Source organism: Carassius gibelio, chromosome B20 (genome assembly GCF_023724105.1).
Source record: "Carassius gibelio isolate Cgi1373 ecotype wild population from Czech Republic chromosome B20, carGib1.2-hapl.c, whole genome shotgun sequence".
Classification (NCBI taxonomy): Eukaryota; Metazoa; Chordata; class Actinopteri; order Cypriniformes; family Cyprinidae; genus Carassius; species Carassius gibelio.
In genome coordinates this window covers 24,580,843-24,598,709 of record NC_068415.1, presented here as the reverse complement: position 1 = coordinate 24,598,709, position 17,867 = coordinate 24,580,843, and the positions used below count along the sequence as shown (strand labels likewise).

The 17,867-nt window shown below is 37.5% G+C and overlaps 1 protein-coding gene across 1 annotated transcript in view; it reads left to right on the top strand.

The window, feature by feature from the left end:
* The window catches only part of LOC127983419 (5-hydroxytryptamine receptor 1E-like), a 52,672-nt gene extending 38,244 nt beyond the window's left edge, over window positions 1–14,428 (top strand). Inside the window, exon 2 of the mRNA XM_052585598.1 lies at window positions 11,308–14,428. Within this exon, the coding sequence (XP_052441558.1) occupies window positions 11,390–12,502 (1,113 nt within the window). The 5' untranslated portion in view covers window positions 11,308–11,389 and the 3' untranslated portion in view covers window positions 12,503–14,428. The remainder of the gene's footprint in view (window positions 1–11,307) is intronic.
* Window positions 14,429–17,867: the final 3,439 nt, after the last annotated feature.

Below are 17,867 nucleotides of genomic sequence, written 5' to 3'. Positions count from 1 at the left end.
ATGATTTGATGTTAAAATGTCTTAAAGGGGTTATCTGATGCCCATTTTCCACAAGTTGACATGATTCTTAAGGGTCTTAATGAATTTGTTTATAACATATATTTGTTAAAATTTCTCAATGTTAGTGTAAAACAATACTCGTTTTACCCTGTCAAAAACAGCTCTGTTTACAGAAATGGTGGGAGCGGCCTGTGTTGAACTACGTCATTCTGCCAAGAATCTATGAACAGCTTGATATGAGAAAGAGGGTTTGGATTATCTGGATTAGAAAAAAAACAGTGTAGACTTTTATCATTATAGCGTGGTTGTGTACTGCCAAGAGACATTTCAGTTCAAACATGTAAAAGTGTATTTTGCATCTGATGACCCCTTTAATGATATTTTCTTTCTTTCTTTCTTTCTTTCTTTCTTTCTTTCTTTCTTTCTTTCTTTCTTACTTTCTTTCTTTCTTTCCTTCCCTTCACAAGAATTACATGAAGGACTATATGAATCAACTCTGTTGCATTAACCAAAGCAGGATTGTGGATTTCCAGTTCCCAACTTTGCAAAGGGCTGGATCCTGATTGTAAATGCTGAAATGAAGTGTTATTTTATGTGATTGTGAGTCCTGCTAGTGTGCCATGCCTTTGTGGTCACCATTGCTCAGAAGAGTAGTAACTATAGAGTATGTCCCTTCACACATTAGCTCTGCTAATACCAGTGACTAGTAATGGCTTACTTCTAAATTAAATTCATGTTAGAGAGGTTATATTTAGTATGTGCTATGCTCATAACTGATGGAGATTAATTAACTCCACTCTTTGCTTTAAATAAGATTAAATGTGTTACTTTACTACTTGAAACATTACCTTACTTGAAAAAAGTAATCTGATTACGCAACTCGCGTTACTTAAAAAAAGTCATACTAACCCATACTCAGAATTGGTGCTCTGCATTTAACCCATCCTAGTGCACACACAGCAGTGAGAAGTGAACACACCGTGAACACACACCAGGAGCAGTGAAAACACACACACACCGTGAACACACACCCAGAGCAGTGAACACACACACACACACACACACACACACCATGAACACACACCTGGAGGATTGAACAAACACACACACACACACACACACCGTGAACACACACCGAGAGCAGTAAAAACACACACACACCGTGAACACACACCCGGAAGAGTGGGCAGCTATAGATCCAGCGCCCCCCAATGTGTTAACACATATCAATAATTTTATTAAGTTTAGTCAATATTATTACAATGAACATATTGCTATTGGGCTGTGTTTCTGTAAATGAACTCTGATATGACATTAGAGATTTTTATATGAAAAAAAGATGCTTTGTAAAAACCAGACACAGGCTAGCACACATTAATTAATAAAACAAAATAATTATCAAGATCTTAATAATTGACCAGCATATGTACAGATAATTGCTTTGAATCAAATACAGTTAGGGTTAGGCTAGGCACTTCACAATCAAAACATCTGACAGACAGAATTTGTTGGATTAGACATGCTAAAACAATGGAAATAGTTGTTTGTTTGTGGTTAGTGGAACATGCTGATAGTTAATGTGATAAACTACCTCTGTGGTTGATGTTGTATTATCTAATGAAGTGTGACTTAGCACAAGTTAACTGTGGACCCAGGTGATCATACTATGTTTGAGTACATCATTAAACACCTAAATATTCTTATCTCCTGTTTTGAGTATTGTGTAGGGATTAAAGGAAATGCCCTAAAATGGTGTAGAGGCCTTATCTGTGAAACATAAGTCTTGCTGCAGTTCCCCTCATATTTGGTGTCCCACAGGGATCTATCCTAGCCCTTAATTATTTTCTCTATATATGCTTCCTCCATTTTTAGGAAACATGGGGCCTCAGTTATGAAATGTGTGTACAGTAAATGGTATTTTATCAGATCCATTATGTTCATCCACTGGTTCACCCCAGGGTTGTGTTCTTTCACCGTAATTTTATATATTCTATACAAATTTGTGCCAAAGTAAGCATGCAAATAAGACTATATTGAAAATTGCTGATGACACAGTTATTGTGAGTTTGCTACACGATAATGAGTCCAGTTATGATCCTGTTGTTGAGGAGTTTGTCACCTGGTGTGATGAATCTTATTTGGAGTTAAATATAGCTAAAAAAAGGACATGATTATAGATTTTAGAACTTGTGCTTTACGTTTTGAGACTATGATGATTAAAGACAAGGTGGTGGATTGTGTAGAAAGCTACAAATATCTTAGGACATAGATTCTAAATTGTCTTTTGAAAAGAACTGTGGGATGGTATATAAAAAGGGACATCACGGTCAGTTTTGTCTCAGAAAGCTGTCCAGATTTTACATTGATAAATATATGATGACTCTTTTTTTATCAGGCTTTTATTAAATCAGTCTTGACATTTTCTCTTGTGGCATGGTTTGGTAATTTGTCGTTGAAGAACAAAAATTCTTTGAAACAAATTGTTAGGTGGGCAAGTAAGATTATAGGTGAACATCAACTTGATTTAGCAGGTCTTTATTCTACCCATTTACAGTGTAAGGCAAGTTTTATTATTAGAAATAGTTCCCATCCCTTACTTGCTGAGTTTCAGCTTCTCTCCTCTGGGTGTCACTTCGTGGCTCCTAGGTGGACAACTAGACGATACAGAAATACTTTTCTACCTGAAGCTATAGAACTAATATATAAAGAAATCAGGAAATGACACTCTTCGCTATGCATGGTTACTTTACAGATTACTAGTTGTTTCCTTTCATATTGGTTGAGTTATTAAAGTCTCTTTAATGCAGCCATTTGTCTGTCACTAAAACAGACATCAACACAGAAATATTTTCTGAAAACACCTGCAATTTTCGTAAAAAAAAAAACAAAAAAAACGGTATAACTCTGATCTCCATGATGGTGACTTTGAATGAAACATATAATGTCAACATCTAAACCTCTGTTAATTCTCAATAAGAACTTATGTAGATGTCTAACAGAAGTAAATTAAATCTGGGCAGTAATAACTGAAGCTGGTGATGCTGTTTATGGAGTTGTTTAATCAGATCTTGAGAGATTTAAAGTATTGTATCTTCAGTTCATCTAAGGCTGTGGCTGAAGAAAGTTGTAGTTTGTGTTATTTCTCTTTCTTTCAGTGTTTGTTCACAGCAGTGAGTGTTTCAGGAACATCATACTAACCTTTAAATAACATTCTACTAACATTAAAGAAACTGGATATTTTTATGTTCTTGGAATGTCACAAAGTAATGTTCCTGGAATGTTGAATTTTAAATCAAAATTTAGTTGAAGGAACATTTTGGGGAACACCATACCTTTTAAAAATGTTCCTCTAACGTCAAGAAAACTGGACATTTTCTATGTTCCTAGAACCAACACTGAATATTTGGAGAATGTTCTTATAACAAAATTCTGTTAGTTGGTTTGTACTATTTTTATTTTTTTATTTTTTTTTTGCATCTGTTCTTATTTATAATAGTAAAGATTAAATAAAAAATAGCTGTTTTGTGATTATTAATACAGTAATTAATAATAAGAAAAGATGGAGGACTTCAATATCGACTTCAAATGGGTGGCTCAGTTATTTTTTTGTCAGATTCCAACAAATCATAAATAATATTGAAGGTCCTTTAATGGAGAGAAGTAATTTCCCCCCTTTTTTTCTTTTTTTCTCTTAATTGCTCATTGTGACTCATTTTGTCAGCACAAGTCACAGTATTCTTACGAGGAGCACATGTGGAGGTGGTAAATAACAACAATTCATGCGCAATGTTTCAGGTGGTATAGCAAGTGTAAGCACATGAATCGGATATGGGTCACACTTGAAAGAACGTGTAATCGAATATAGGCAACACATTAGAAATTGGGCATAAATACCTGCAGTGTGTTACACCCCTGGACTCTTTTAGTGTGTGTTTGCCCATGTGACCCAGTTTCCGTCTCCCGTGTTTGGTTTGATTAGTTCCCAGGTGTGTCTATTCTCTTCCCCATGTGTTCCATGTCCCTGTTAATTTAGTTATTCCATCCACCTGTGTTTCACCAATTACCCCATGTACTTAAGCCTTGTCCTCTCAGTTCAGTTTTGTCTTGTCTACTTGCTACTAACCACCTACGTGTGTCTACCTCTGTGCTCCATGTTGGATATCCCCTTTGTTGTATGTAATAAAAGCCTTATTTCGTTTATCCTCGGCTCCTTGTTCCTTCCGGCAGCGTACACTGTAACACAGTGTAAACAAGTCCTTATTCGTTCATTCCTTTTTTTATTTAATATTGAAAATGTCTCCTTTTTCACTTGTTTTTTTCTTTTTCCAAAAAAATAAAAACAGAGAATTCAGCTTAAATTTTAGTTTTTTGTTCAGGGGTAGAAAAATGAATAAACAGCTTGAATATTCGATTTCTACACATGAGTTGGAATTAAACACCCGTTTCTGCAAATTGGTCAAACCATGCCGTCATCAGTTCTTCCGCAGTTGTACGGATCCTTTAATGCATTTCTTGCAACGACATTTCATCTGCATGTAAAAAATTTAGTTGCAATAAATGCGTTAAAAATCCCTGCAACTAGGGATGTAATGATTAGCGGTTTGACAATAAATCATGATAAAATTCCCTACGGTTAGTGTTATTGTTTCATCTTTTAATTATCATTAAAACCATATTAGACTACCGCGATTTGAACAACTGTAAATAAATAAATACTGTCCAGCATAAAGCACAGTTTTCAGTAACAGTCTCACGTGTGCACAGCATGCAAAGTAGCTTTGTTTTAAATGAAAACAGGGTGGAACAGCTGGAAGGGTATTAAAACAGTGCTAAGGGAATTAATCAAATTAATATATGAATTAATTAATTATGTGAATGTACCTCGGAAGGTTCTGACAGTCTTCAGAAAATATTAAATGGCATTTTGTTTTCATCTTCGCTCCATTTAATACCTAAAGGAAGTGTTCTTGATCGCAGTACTGCTTAGTTCACCGAGGTTACGGGAAACAGCTCTAATTCAGCTTTTCCATTAGCGCCACCTGCTGTCAATGAGTGGATTTACAGAGACTTATATTTACTTTCAACCTGTGTGCAATTTCTATCTGGCCAAAAACAGACCGAATTTTCATGCCCTGCTGTAAATTTAGACTGGTTGTTGTGTTTTGTCTCCCTGACTGGAATAATATGCAAAATTTTAATCTGGAACGGTTATCTTTCCTTTATAAATCATTAAAAAAAATTTAAAAAAAAGCTTTTACCACCTAAGGCTCTTGGCAATAGTCAAGCCCTGGATCCAGCTTTTTCTGTTATCGGCCCTAAACTGTGGAACAGTCTTCCACTGTGTGTAAAAGCTGCTCAAACCATTTCTGATTTTAAATCTCTGCTTAAACTAATTTGTTTTCCTTGGTTTTTTTTTTTTTTTTTTCACTTTATTTTGATTTTTTTTTTTTTTTCACATAAACAGAGTACATCACACAATTACAGATACCATTGTAATATCACATAAATGTAATCAATTCCGTCTCTTTTGTTCATAGAAAGAACCAAATAGCAAATAGAGACAGAATAAAGTTAATTCTAAGTTATGAAAAAAGGAATAATAAAAAGGAAATATACAATTATGGATCCGTCATATGATGCACCTTGCGTCCAAACAGCATTCAGCATGAGAGAATAAAACAATGACATAAGTATAAACAATAAGCAAGAACAGCAACATAAACCAAAAAGTAAAAAGTAAAAAAAAAAAAAATAAATAAATAAAAAAGGGAGAGATGATGAAATAAATAAAAAAATGAGAAGCCATATAAAGCTTGGTCATCCAAAGACATATTCAGGTTAATCTTGCGTGTAAGAAGATTCTTTACTGCCAGAGGGGATATAGACAGGTGTTTAAAACCATTTCACTTCCCTACACAATCTAGAAAAGGGCCCCAAATTTTATAAAAGTTGTCAGAAGACCCCTTTATTGTATGCCTAATTTTTTCTAGTTTGATAAAATGAAAGATATCATTAATCCATGAAGAATGAGTGGGAGGTGTAGGTGATTTCCAATTTATTAAAATTAGGCGTCTCGCCAGAAGAGTAACAAAAGCTACAAAATCAGTCTTATATTTGGGCATGTCAAGTGAAAGAGAAAGAGTACCAAATAGAGCTGTGACAGGCAAAGGTTGAACATAAATTCCAAGAACTTCAGATAATGTTTTAAAGATCAAAGACCAATATTTGTGTAGAGATGGACAAGACCAAAACATATGCGCAGTAGATGCAGGGGCTTGATGACAGCGATCACACATGGGATCTACCTCAGGATATATTTTAGAAAGTCTAACTTTGGTCCAGTGGCTGCGATGAAGGATTTTACACTGCATCAGACCCTGTCTGGCGCAGAATGATGAGGAGTGCACACGACTTAGAATCTTTTCCCATTGTTCTTCTGGAATATTTTCTCCTATGTCTTCCTCCCACTGAGATTTAATAGATGCAAGTGAGCTTTCACGTAAGGAGCAGATTTCTTCATAAAAATGTGAGATCATACCCTTCATAACATGAATAGGTTTGAGGAAGGAGTCAATGGGAGTAACACTAGGGAGACTAGGAAACTGAGGGTGCGTGTGCCGAACAAAACTACGAACTTGCAAATATCTAAAAAAATTGTGTTTGGGCATTGCACAGTTTTCCCGTAATTGCTGGAAAGACGCAAATACATTATCTATATAAAAATCCTTAAATGTTATAATACCTAATGCCGACCACTGAGAAAAAGTCCTATCCATTAATGATGGTAAGAAAGCAAAATTTGCTGCTATAGGTGCAGAAATAGAAGAGGTTTGTAAACCAAAGTGGAGTCTGAATTGCCTCCAGATTCTCAATGTAGTTTTAACGATAATATTTTTGGTGTAGGGAGAAGATGAGCATTTAATGGGAGCATGTACTAAGGCTGCTAGCGAAGTAGGCATACATGAGGTAGCTTCCATGGTAAGCCATACAAATGAATCATGTGAAAAATCTTGATTTAACCAGTATTGCATGACCCTAAGATTTGTAGCCCAGTAATAAAACTAAAGTTAGGTAAAGCCATTCCCCCAAGTATTTTGGGTCTCTGAAGAAAAGCCTTACGAATTCTGGGGATCTTTTTATTCCAAATAAAACCCAAAATTAGAGAATCAATTTGACGAAAAAAGTGTTGAGGAAGGAAAATGGGTATGCACTGAAAATAATAAGAGAATTTTGGAAGAATATTCATTTTAACAGAGTTGATTCTTCCAGCCAAGGACAGGGGAAGCAGTGACCAGCGCTCAAAATCTTTCTCCATCTGTAGAAGCAACTTAGAAAAGTTAAATTTAAAAAGGTCTTTAAATGTATCTGTGATGCAAACTCCAAGATAGGTAAATCTATGATGAGAGATCTTAAATGGAAAATTATGTAAAGGGTAATTTCTAGCAGCAGAGTTCAGTGGAAAAATCTCGCTCTTGCTTAGATTTAATTTATAACCAGAAATTGAACCAAAGGACTTTAAGACACCAAGTGCTGTAGGTATTGACCTATCCAAATCTGAAATGTAGAGAAGAAGGTCATCCGCATACAAAGATACCTTTTGTTCTGTACCCATTCTTTTTATGCCCATTATAGAAGAATCAGATCGCAGTGCAATAGAGAGAGGTTCAATAGCAATGGCAAAGAGTAGCGGACTCAGAGGGCATCCCTGGCGAGTGGACCGATGGAGGGGAAAATAACCTGAACGAGTATTATTGGTCCTGACAGAAGCTTGTGGGCCAGAATACAGTAACCTCACCCAAGAGATAAATTTATAACCGAAACCAAATTTTTCTAAAGTGTAAAAAAGATACCTCCACTCCACCCGGTCAAATGCTTTCTCTGCATCTAATGAAATGACAGCCTCTGGGACAACAGAAGAAGAGGGATTGTATACGATATTAAACAGTCTCCTAATATTAAAAAAAGAGTGTCTATTTTTTATAAACCCGGTCTGATCCGGGGAGATAATGGATGGTAAAATGGACTCTAAACGTATTGCCAACAACTTTGATAATATCTTAAAGTCAACATTAAGAAGACTGATCGGGCGGTAAGAAGTGCAGTGTAAGGCCTGGTTCACACGGGACGATTTTAAAATTGTCGGCAGATTTTCCAAACCTGAGAGACCCCACACACGGCGATAAAAAATCACGGGTCTAACAGTTTTGGTCGCTCCGTGTGTGGTGTGCAGCCACACGGCAATATCAACACATCACACACGAACCGATTTGACTCCCGAGCATTCCCAGGTCAGACGGGAAATCTCGCAAAATCCCTCGAGATCAAACGTGACTTTAGAGTAAACAATCATGGCGGACGAAGAGGATGCAGTGGCCATAGTTTGTGCTTTGTTTTTAACGGGAAAAAAAACATAAGAAAAATAAGAAAAGGCGATGGTCAAAGAGGTGGAGACGACGCGAGCATGGACTATACTTGCTATATCATGATATGGAGATAAGTTGTTGTTTTATCTCATAGAAATGTTGTTACGTACTACACAGATTAATAACCGTTGAAATAAACGTTCATATATTAGTTTCCATGTACTCTGGTGGACTGCAGTTGTGGATGTAGTTATACCCATCGACTTTATTTGTATTTGTTATATTATATACGCCGGCTGTTTTGATTTTGTTTCCCGGTACTATCACTGCCTCGTCACCTCGCTTTCTGATTGGCTACACGCCACAGTCCACAGGCTGCGTGATTGTTTGTCCTCGGGGGACACCACACACGAGAAGAAATCGGGCAAAATAAATCCAACATGTTGGATATCCCCGATTTGAGATCGGAGCGGTCCCGACATTCTTCAGAGCAGAGGAGATTAGTCTTAACACACCACACACGGCAGGAATATTTGATCAGATTATTTTACGATAATCGGAGCATCCTAAGATTGTCGGAAGGGCTGAATCGGGGCTAAAATCGGCCCAATTATCCTGCCGTGTGAACCAGCCTTAAGGGGTCTTTATTCTTCTTTAATATCAAAGAGATGGAAGCCTGATTAAGTGTCTGGAGGAGCTAGAGTGAATCAAATGATTCAAAATACATGTCAATCATCATGGGGGCCAATTTGTCTAGAAATGTTTTATAAAACTCTACTGGATACCCATCTGGCCCTGGACATTTACCATTTTGCATAAAGGTAATAGCTTGAGTGAGTTCTTCTATAGTGATTGGTTCTTCCAAATGGGCAGCAGAATCGACAATGGGTATGTTCAGTTTGCTAAAAAGACATCAAAAGCAAGGGGGTTATCAGTTTGTTCAGATGTATATAGGGAAATAAAATATTCTTTAAAATGATCATTAATTAGCTGAGGGTTTGTTGTTACCCCTGATGAGGTTTGAATCTGAGGAATGAGATGCGAGGATGAATCCTGTCTTAATTGATGGGCCAGCAACTTACTTGCCTTATCACCCTCTTCATAGCAAGACGCTCCCTATATATATCTGGGGATGCAGAAACTGCATAGATATTATCTATATGGGCGATTTTCTGAATGATCTCTGATAGTTTATGCTTCCTCATTTTTTCCCTATATGCAGTGTATGAGATGATTTCCCCTCTTAAGTACACCTTCATGGTTTCCCAAAGGAGGGATGCTGAAACATCTGAAGACTTGTTTGTCAATATAAACAAATCTATCTGATTAGAAACAAATTCCACAAATTGCTCATCTGACAACAAACGGGTATTTAAACGCCACGGTGGCCGTGTGCCCTCGAGTTCCTTAATACACATCTTCATACTAACCGGGGCATGGTCTGAAATAACAATAGCGTTGTATGAGCATAACTCAACTGAAGAAATTAACCTGTTATCTATCAAAAAAAAGTCAATCCGAGTAAAAGTATGATGAACCTGAGAAAAGAAAGAGTATTCTTTCCCAGACGGGTTAAAAAAGCGCCAAGGATCAGAGACCTTAAATTCCTCCATAAAAGACTGAATCACCTTTGCAGACTTTGATGGTGTATTATGTCTAACAGAGGAACGATCAAGTTTGGGATTAATCCAGCAATTAAAATCACCTCCCAAAATAAGATGTTGAGAAGAAGTATCAGGTAGTACAGAAAATAAATGTCTAAAAAAATTATCGTTATCCCAGTTATGCGCATAAACATTGGCGAGAATAACTGGAAAATTACTGATTTTACCTGTGACAATGACAAATCTACCATTGGGATCTGCTATGACATCAGAGCACACAAAAGGAACTGACCTGTGTATAAGAATTGCAGCACCCCTGGCTTTACCCTGAAATTTGGAGTGAAATACCTGCCCAACCCATCTTCTCCTCAACAATAGGTGGTCGTGAATTTTAAGATGTGTTTCTTGAAGATAGACAATGTGAGCTCCTAAATGTTGGAGGTGATGTAGTATCTTGCTACGCTTAACGGGATTGTTCACTCCATTACAGTTCCAACTAATAAATGTAAAACTCCTCCCACTTAGATGTTGCGTCATTTTAGGTTGTGGCATACATGATATGGATCAAATTTTGAATGTGAAATAATTATTTACTGTGAAACTGACAAAAATTGAGCGGAGACCAAGGAAAGAGGAAGAGAAAACAAAGCGAGAAAAAAGAAAGAAAAAAAAAACAAAAAAAAAAAACATGAAAACAGCAACAAAACCCCTTTTCTCCCACCCCCCACCCACCTCAGCAGAAGCATCTCCCCAAACGAGACACATGCACTTTACCCTTTTAACACTCGGACAGCTACAATTTTCCTTGGTTTTTAATGTACTATAAAAAATTAATACAGTCTCTCATATTATTTTGCTGTTTTTAATATTTTTGTTTCTGTATTTCTATTACTGTGCAGCACTTTGGTCAAATTTTAGTTGTTTTTAACTGTGCAGATTGAACAGACAAAGGTATTGAAAGAGGGGTGTCACTGAACTTCTAAAGTGCATAAATGTGTTAAAGCTTTTGGAAAAAGCAAATGTCAAGGCCTTTTTCTGTTGTCTCTAGTCATTTAGCACCGATTTCAAAATGTTTTCACATTTCTACTGCATAGACAGTGAATTTGGGTGCCACTGTGTTTAAATCATTAGTAGGGTAGCAAAGGGGTGGGACATTTCTGGAAAATTTCACAAAATTCCTGGAAGTTTCCAAAAAATCCAGGAAAATAAAAAAATAAAAAATTAGAATGTTTCCTAAATGTCCTGGAAATGTTCCACCTTTTTGCAGCAACCCTAGTCATTAGTAAACCTTTTAAGTAACTAATTTGACATTAATGGCTTGTTATCTGTGTGTGTGGCAGGCCGTCACTGATCCAGCACGCAGGTCTTTGGGGCTTTAGTCCTGGGCAGAGGGATCCTCCTGACTGAGGGAGAAGCTGTGGGATGGAGATGGAGCTTTACCTGGGCTCTCTGGCCAACTTCACCAACACCACCGCCACCCCAGGGTCGGCCTTTGGCATGGAGCTGCTGATGGAGCGACTGGCTGTGGTGGCTCTGCTAGCGCTGTTGACGCTGCTGACGGCTGTGGTGAACGGGGCTGTCATCGCAGCCATCTGCACCACCAAGAAGCTCCACCTGCCTGCAAACTACCTCATCTGCTCCCTGGCCGTCACTGATTTCCTGGTGGCCGTGCTGGTGATGCCCATCAGCATCCTCTACATCACCACTGAGAGCTGGCTGCTGGGGCCGTTCGTGTGCGAGGCGTGGCTGAGTGTGGACATGACCTGCTGCACCTGCTCCATCCTGCACCTGTGTGTGATCGCCCTCGACCGCTACTGGGCCATCACTAAAGCCATCGAGTACGCCCGCAAGAGGACGGCCCGGCGTGCTGGTGTCATGGTGGCCACCGTCTGGTTCATCTCCATCTTCATCTCCATCCCGCCTCTGTTCTGGAGGCAGCGTGGGGACGGGACTGGCCCGCAGCAGTGCATCATCGAGCACGATCACGTGGGCTACACCATCTACTCCACATTCGGTGCTTTCTACATCCCCATGACTCTCATCCTTATCCTGTACTCCCGGATTTACAGCGCCGCCAAGACGCTGTACCAGAAGCGCGGCTCCTCGCGCTACCTCAGCAGTCGCAGCACTGACAGCACTAACTCTCTGAACCGCTGCCGTGTCAAGCACGCCTTCTGCGTCTCCACCTCTGACCACACCGCAGAGTTCGACCGCAACCACGCTGCCATCCGTGCGCCGCTCGACATGGAGACACCGGAGCTGGACGAGAGGAACCAGATCTGCACGTCTCGGGAGAGGAAGGCGGCTCGGATCCTGGGGCTCATCCTGGGAGCCTTTATCCTGTGCTGGCTCCCGTTCTTCCTGAAAGAGCTGCTGGTGGGACTGAATGTGCCCAGCCCCTCGCCTCAGGTGTCCGATGCACTCACCTGGCTGGGATACATCAACTCGCTGATTAACCCGCTACTGTACACTATCTTCAATGAGGACTTCAAGCAGGCTTTCAAGAGACTGTTTAGGTGGAAGGAGCACACATAAGCAAGCCCCTTTTACACATATTACCGGTAAATTGCTGTAAAGAGATCATGTTTGAACAGGCTCATTTTAAAATTACCGGTAAATTGCCAGAATGATGCTGTGTGTGAACACAGAATGAAGATTGCTGGTATTAGCAGGAACCAGTTCAGATTGCACTGACTGAAGACCAGTGTGGACCAGGGCAGGTTACTTTGGTCACAGATTACAGATTACGAGTTACCCTATCTAAAACGTAATAGTAGTGTAACTTCTTCAATTACTTTATTAAAGTAATTTAACTGACTACTCTAAATTTTCTAATTAATGTTTTCAACTGTTAATCATTTTGAAACGTGTAAAGCAGGCAGGGGATAACCTTACAGCAGTGCTCTACACTGATTACTGTCAGACTTTCACAATCCTTCATCACTTGAAATGAGATGATAATAAAGAAATAACATATCTACAGGAAACACTGGCATCTAGCAATGCTTTGGGTGGGGGGCAGTTAATTTAAGAAAGAAAGAAAGAAAGAAAGAAAAGCATATACATCAACCCAAATATGCTTGTCTCAAAAGCATGTGTTCAGAGCACGGTGATGTAAGAGGTCTACTCCGGGCCCATCTGAGCCAATGATTCAGACTCTGGGCCAGTCACAGCATTGGTCTGGTTCGGTTTGAAGGTGTTTAATACGATGTCTCTGGGCCAAAAGCAGAATGAATGTGAACATTTGAAACAAAAATGAAAATATTAATAAAAAATGACCATGCATACCTTCCATGTTTACAAACACAACACTGGGAGGCGCAGCCATTTAGAGGACATTTCTGTTTAATGATATCACAGCACTTACTGGTGATTTGAAACCGATGTGTGAATGGTGCTTTACCGGAAAAAAAGACAGAACACTGTTGCCTGTGTGAAAAGCACATTTTTTAATTTACAGGTAAAGTCGTTCCGGTAATTTTACAGTAATTTAATGGTATTACTGTGTGAAAGGGGCTATGGACATGCATCTTTTCGTGGGCAGCGGCTTCACTGGGTTCAGGATAGTCTGGAGCTCCATTTGAGATGGATTCGTACATCTCTCATGAGTCTAGCAGCAGTATGGAAAACATTTTAATAAAATCCAATGAAAAACCACTGCCTGCTTTTCTACAGCACAGTATCATCTGATTCCTGATCAATGATGTGAAATGACTTGACAAGTGTACCAATGCACTTCCTGTTCAAACAAGAGGTTTGGGTGGGACACATCCATCCTAAGGGCTCGTCTTGTGCTTTTTTATGTAACCAATAGGCTTCCGGTCATGTTCATAGAGGGGTGGAGACATGCTCATGCTAGGGAGCTTCTGATTGGTCAAAACAACATTTAAAAAACATTTAAATCTGCTTTTCAGGTAAAGAAATACTATAAAATACTCATAATACTAGTACAGTTCATGAACTCTTCCCCCACCAAACAGCATTTTCCAGGTTTCCTCGTTCTCATTGTTATACACTAGGGGGTGCTATTATACCTAAATTATCTCCTAAATGAGTCTAGAATCACTCAAACACAAACACAGGTGAGGAAGCCGCAGGAATGAGCATCTTTTATGTAAGCATATGCATCTGAAAAACTTATGAGATCCTCAACACTAACTGCATATAAATTAAAACTGCCTTATGTTAGCGAGTGAATTGTCAATCCAGAAAGTGGTAAAGGCCTGGGCAAGCTTTGGGAGCCCTGATGGAAGCCGTATATTTGCATCTTTGGTTTGATAATGTTACTGAATATGATCCAGATGTAGTGTTTGATAAAATGATTTTCTCAGCTTTTTTACTCAAAATGTTGCTTTTTATGAAACCTACCTACATTTAGGTGTTGATAAAAAACGTAGTTTGAAAGTAGAGGGTCTGATGTTTAATGTACTGCATGTTCAGATAACCATGCAACAAAATATTCTGGGGGCCATGAAGTTTTAGTGAAAATGATCAAAAATGCTGTCAGCGGCTAACATCTTTTTTCTAAAACGCTGGTGGGGAAAGAGTTAACAGAACTCAAAACCATTAAGGCTACTAATTACCTTGATTTTAAATGAATGAACTTTAAGTTTAATCATTTGGATTATGAGCACAATTGTTGGGTCTGTATATCAAAAGCACACAAAATTCATTATCTAGAACAGTTTCATCACAATGTGAAATATTACAATACAAGCATTTCAGGCAAATATAATTGATGCAATATGTCAATCCTTTAACACACATAAAAATAAAAATAAAGAAAAATCAGCAAGCTAGTAGTTAGACATTTCATTCCCTAAAATTGTCAACAGTTTTTTTTAAGTACACAGACGTGTGCTTTTAAGTTATTAACTACTTAATATTTCTTGCTCTCTTTTGTTATTATCTTTAAATGCACATACCTCAAACACATTATTAAACTCAAAATCCTGTCTCCAAATGCATTGCTTTAATACTGTTACGATACTGTTGTGTCTGTTGTCCTTTTCAATTATGTGTTACCAAACTCAGAAAAAAAAAGCTACAAAATTTGTCACTGGGCCAGTATCCTTTCAAAAGGCATGCATTTGTACCTCATTTACCCCAAAAGGCTTCATATTAGTACCTTAAAGGTGCATGTTTGTACCTGATGGAACACATCTGCACCTGCTCCAGATGTGTTTTCTGAGCGTGTGGCGTGTACACTCAGAGAGCAGCATGTGGTCAAGAACACTGCACTCCAGAGGCATCACATCACCTGTTTGGCTTCTTAGACGTTGACCACCGCTGCTCAGAGATTTAACAGAGACTGAGACTGAGATATTTCACACTGCTGGGATTCTAGAGAGCTAAAGACTGGACATTACTAAGAGGGTTTTTTAATATATTGAAAGAAGTCTCTTCTGCTCACCAAGGCTGTGTTTAATTGATAATAAAAAATAAATTGTTTTAAATTACTATTACTATTAAAAATCATGTTTTCTATGTGACTACATGTTAAAATGTCATTTAGATTAACTGCTGCAAATCTTTCTGGAAACTGTGATAAATTTTCTTTTTTAATAATTTTCAGGATTCTTTAATGAATGGAGAGTTCAAAAGGGCAGAATTATTTGAAATAGAATCTTTTGTAACATTATAATTTTTCTTTACAGTCACTTCTGATCAATTTAATGCTTCCTTGCTGAATAAAAAAATATTTTTAAAATATTTATGTTTTAATCTTATTGACCCCAAATTATTGAATGGTTGTGTAGCAAACATTGTGATAATAATCTGAAATGTTTCTTGAAAAACAAGACTATATATACATATATAGTTAATTAATTAATATAATTTTTTATATATTTATTTATCAAATAAATGCAGCCTGGGTGAACAGAAAAGACAAAAACATTATACAATTGTAACTATTTCACACTTTGGTCCAGCAGTGAATATGCCTCTGAAAATGAAGGCTAAAAATAGGATTAAAGCTAACACACACACACAGAGAGAGAGAGAGAGAGAGAGAGAGAGAGAGACTGAAAGCCACAACATTATAATTCTGAACGTAATGATTTCTTTAAAGGTCTCTACTCACTGTATTCTGAATCTGCACAGCCAAACTTTAACTGAACGATCAATTATTAATATATCATTCAGTCATGACAACACCCAGCACATACTTCAAAAGACAAAGTAATAAAGTTAAGTCTGGGTCAACCTGACTATGCAGTGCATGTTCATATGTGTCTTAATAAACTGAATAAAACAAAGGCAGAAGTCATATTATCTGAAGTCAGTTCTCTAATCACTGTTCTGACTAAACTCACCTCAGAAGAATCCCAGAGTTCCCTCCTTTTATCCTCCCTTGAATGTTTTCAATTAAAGATGTTGGGAATATTGTTTTCATTGATAATCAGTTAATCTGATCTTCTTTTCTTTTGTAAAATCTATTTAAATAACATAAGGAAGTGGTGGCATGTTTTGATGGAGAACAGACACACAGCAGTCCATGAATTCTGCTATGTTTCACTTAGTTTGTGTCAGACTGAACATCTGTTTGATAATATCAGTATGCCATAACCTTGACCAGGCTGTAATAAAGATACTGAGAAATATTTGTGTTGTTGTTGTTAATGAATGTGTTTGAACAGTACTGACGTTCTTCTTTCTTCTTCTGCAGAACATAAAAGAAGATATTTTGAAGAATGTGGGTAACCAAACAGTTTCTGGTAGCCATTGATTTCCATATTATAGGGGAAAAATCAGCAGAAATCTACAGAAACCATCAAGTATTTGGTTAGAAAGATTGTTTGAAATATCTTCTCTTGTGTTTAACCGAAGGAAGAAACTCATCCAGGTGACTGTGAGTTAATGATGACAGAACTGAAGTCTTCTTGAATCTTTCTTCAGACAGACTACACAGCAAAATCCCCAGTGTTAATTTAACACTCTTGAGTGTGGACTCATATAAACACTAAAGCAGTGTTAAAAGTAACACTGAAGCAGAGTTGAAGTTAATGAGATAATTAAGAAGTTAATTGAGTTATGATTGACCATTATTGAAGACACCTGATGTTAACAAGCAGAATCACAAACGAGAAAAATCACAATTTGTGTATCACCATTATAGTGGTCAATGTTTGCATTAGTTGGGATCTTGGCTTGTAACTTTTTATTTTTAAAGTTTGTTTGTCAAACCAAGAGCAAAAATCATTGCATGTTGATGATTATGTTTTAATGTAATCGTTGTTTGACATGAATCACTGAACTCATTTACAGTCTTTTCTCAAAGTAAAACTTCCATTATTGATTGTCACAGCTTTGATTCCACAATGAAAAAATCTGTATTTTCTATACATTTTGTAGATATCTTTTGCAATTGATTCTGATTTATTTTATTTTTTTTATTAAAGAATTTTAATTCTAGGCACACACAGATAACAATAATCAGCGTATGAATCTCAACAACGGTGACAAACAACATATTCAGATAAACAGACCAACTCTGAACATCACAAAACTAGATACTAAAAATGAACATAAAAACAGCAAAAGTAAAATATAGTTAGAATACAAAGTTAAAAAGACAGTTCAGCTCATAATTTATTCATGCCGCAATGCATGATGGGAGCCATGGATGAGTTTTTATTGGCTACAACATGCTTTTTTGATGGTCACCGTTGTTGTGATGCTCACGCTGATGTCTGTGTGTCTAAACATAAGATTTCTTTTTTTTTTTACGTAGAACTAACTATTAAAAACATGTCATACTATGTCAGAAATGCTGGGTTGCTTACTTTTCTTTTTCACTTAATTTATGCAGTAAAGAAACCTAAACTCAGGCATTCAGGTCACTCTATAACAAATAGCTCAAATCACAATCAATGGCACACATGATTGCCTTTGCTGT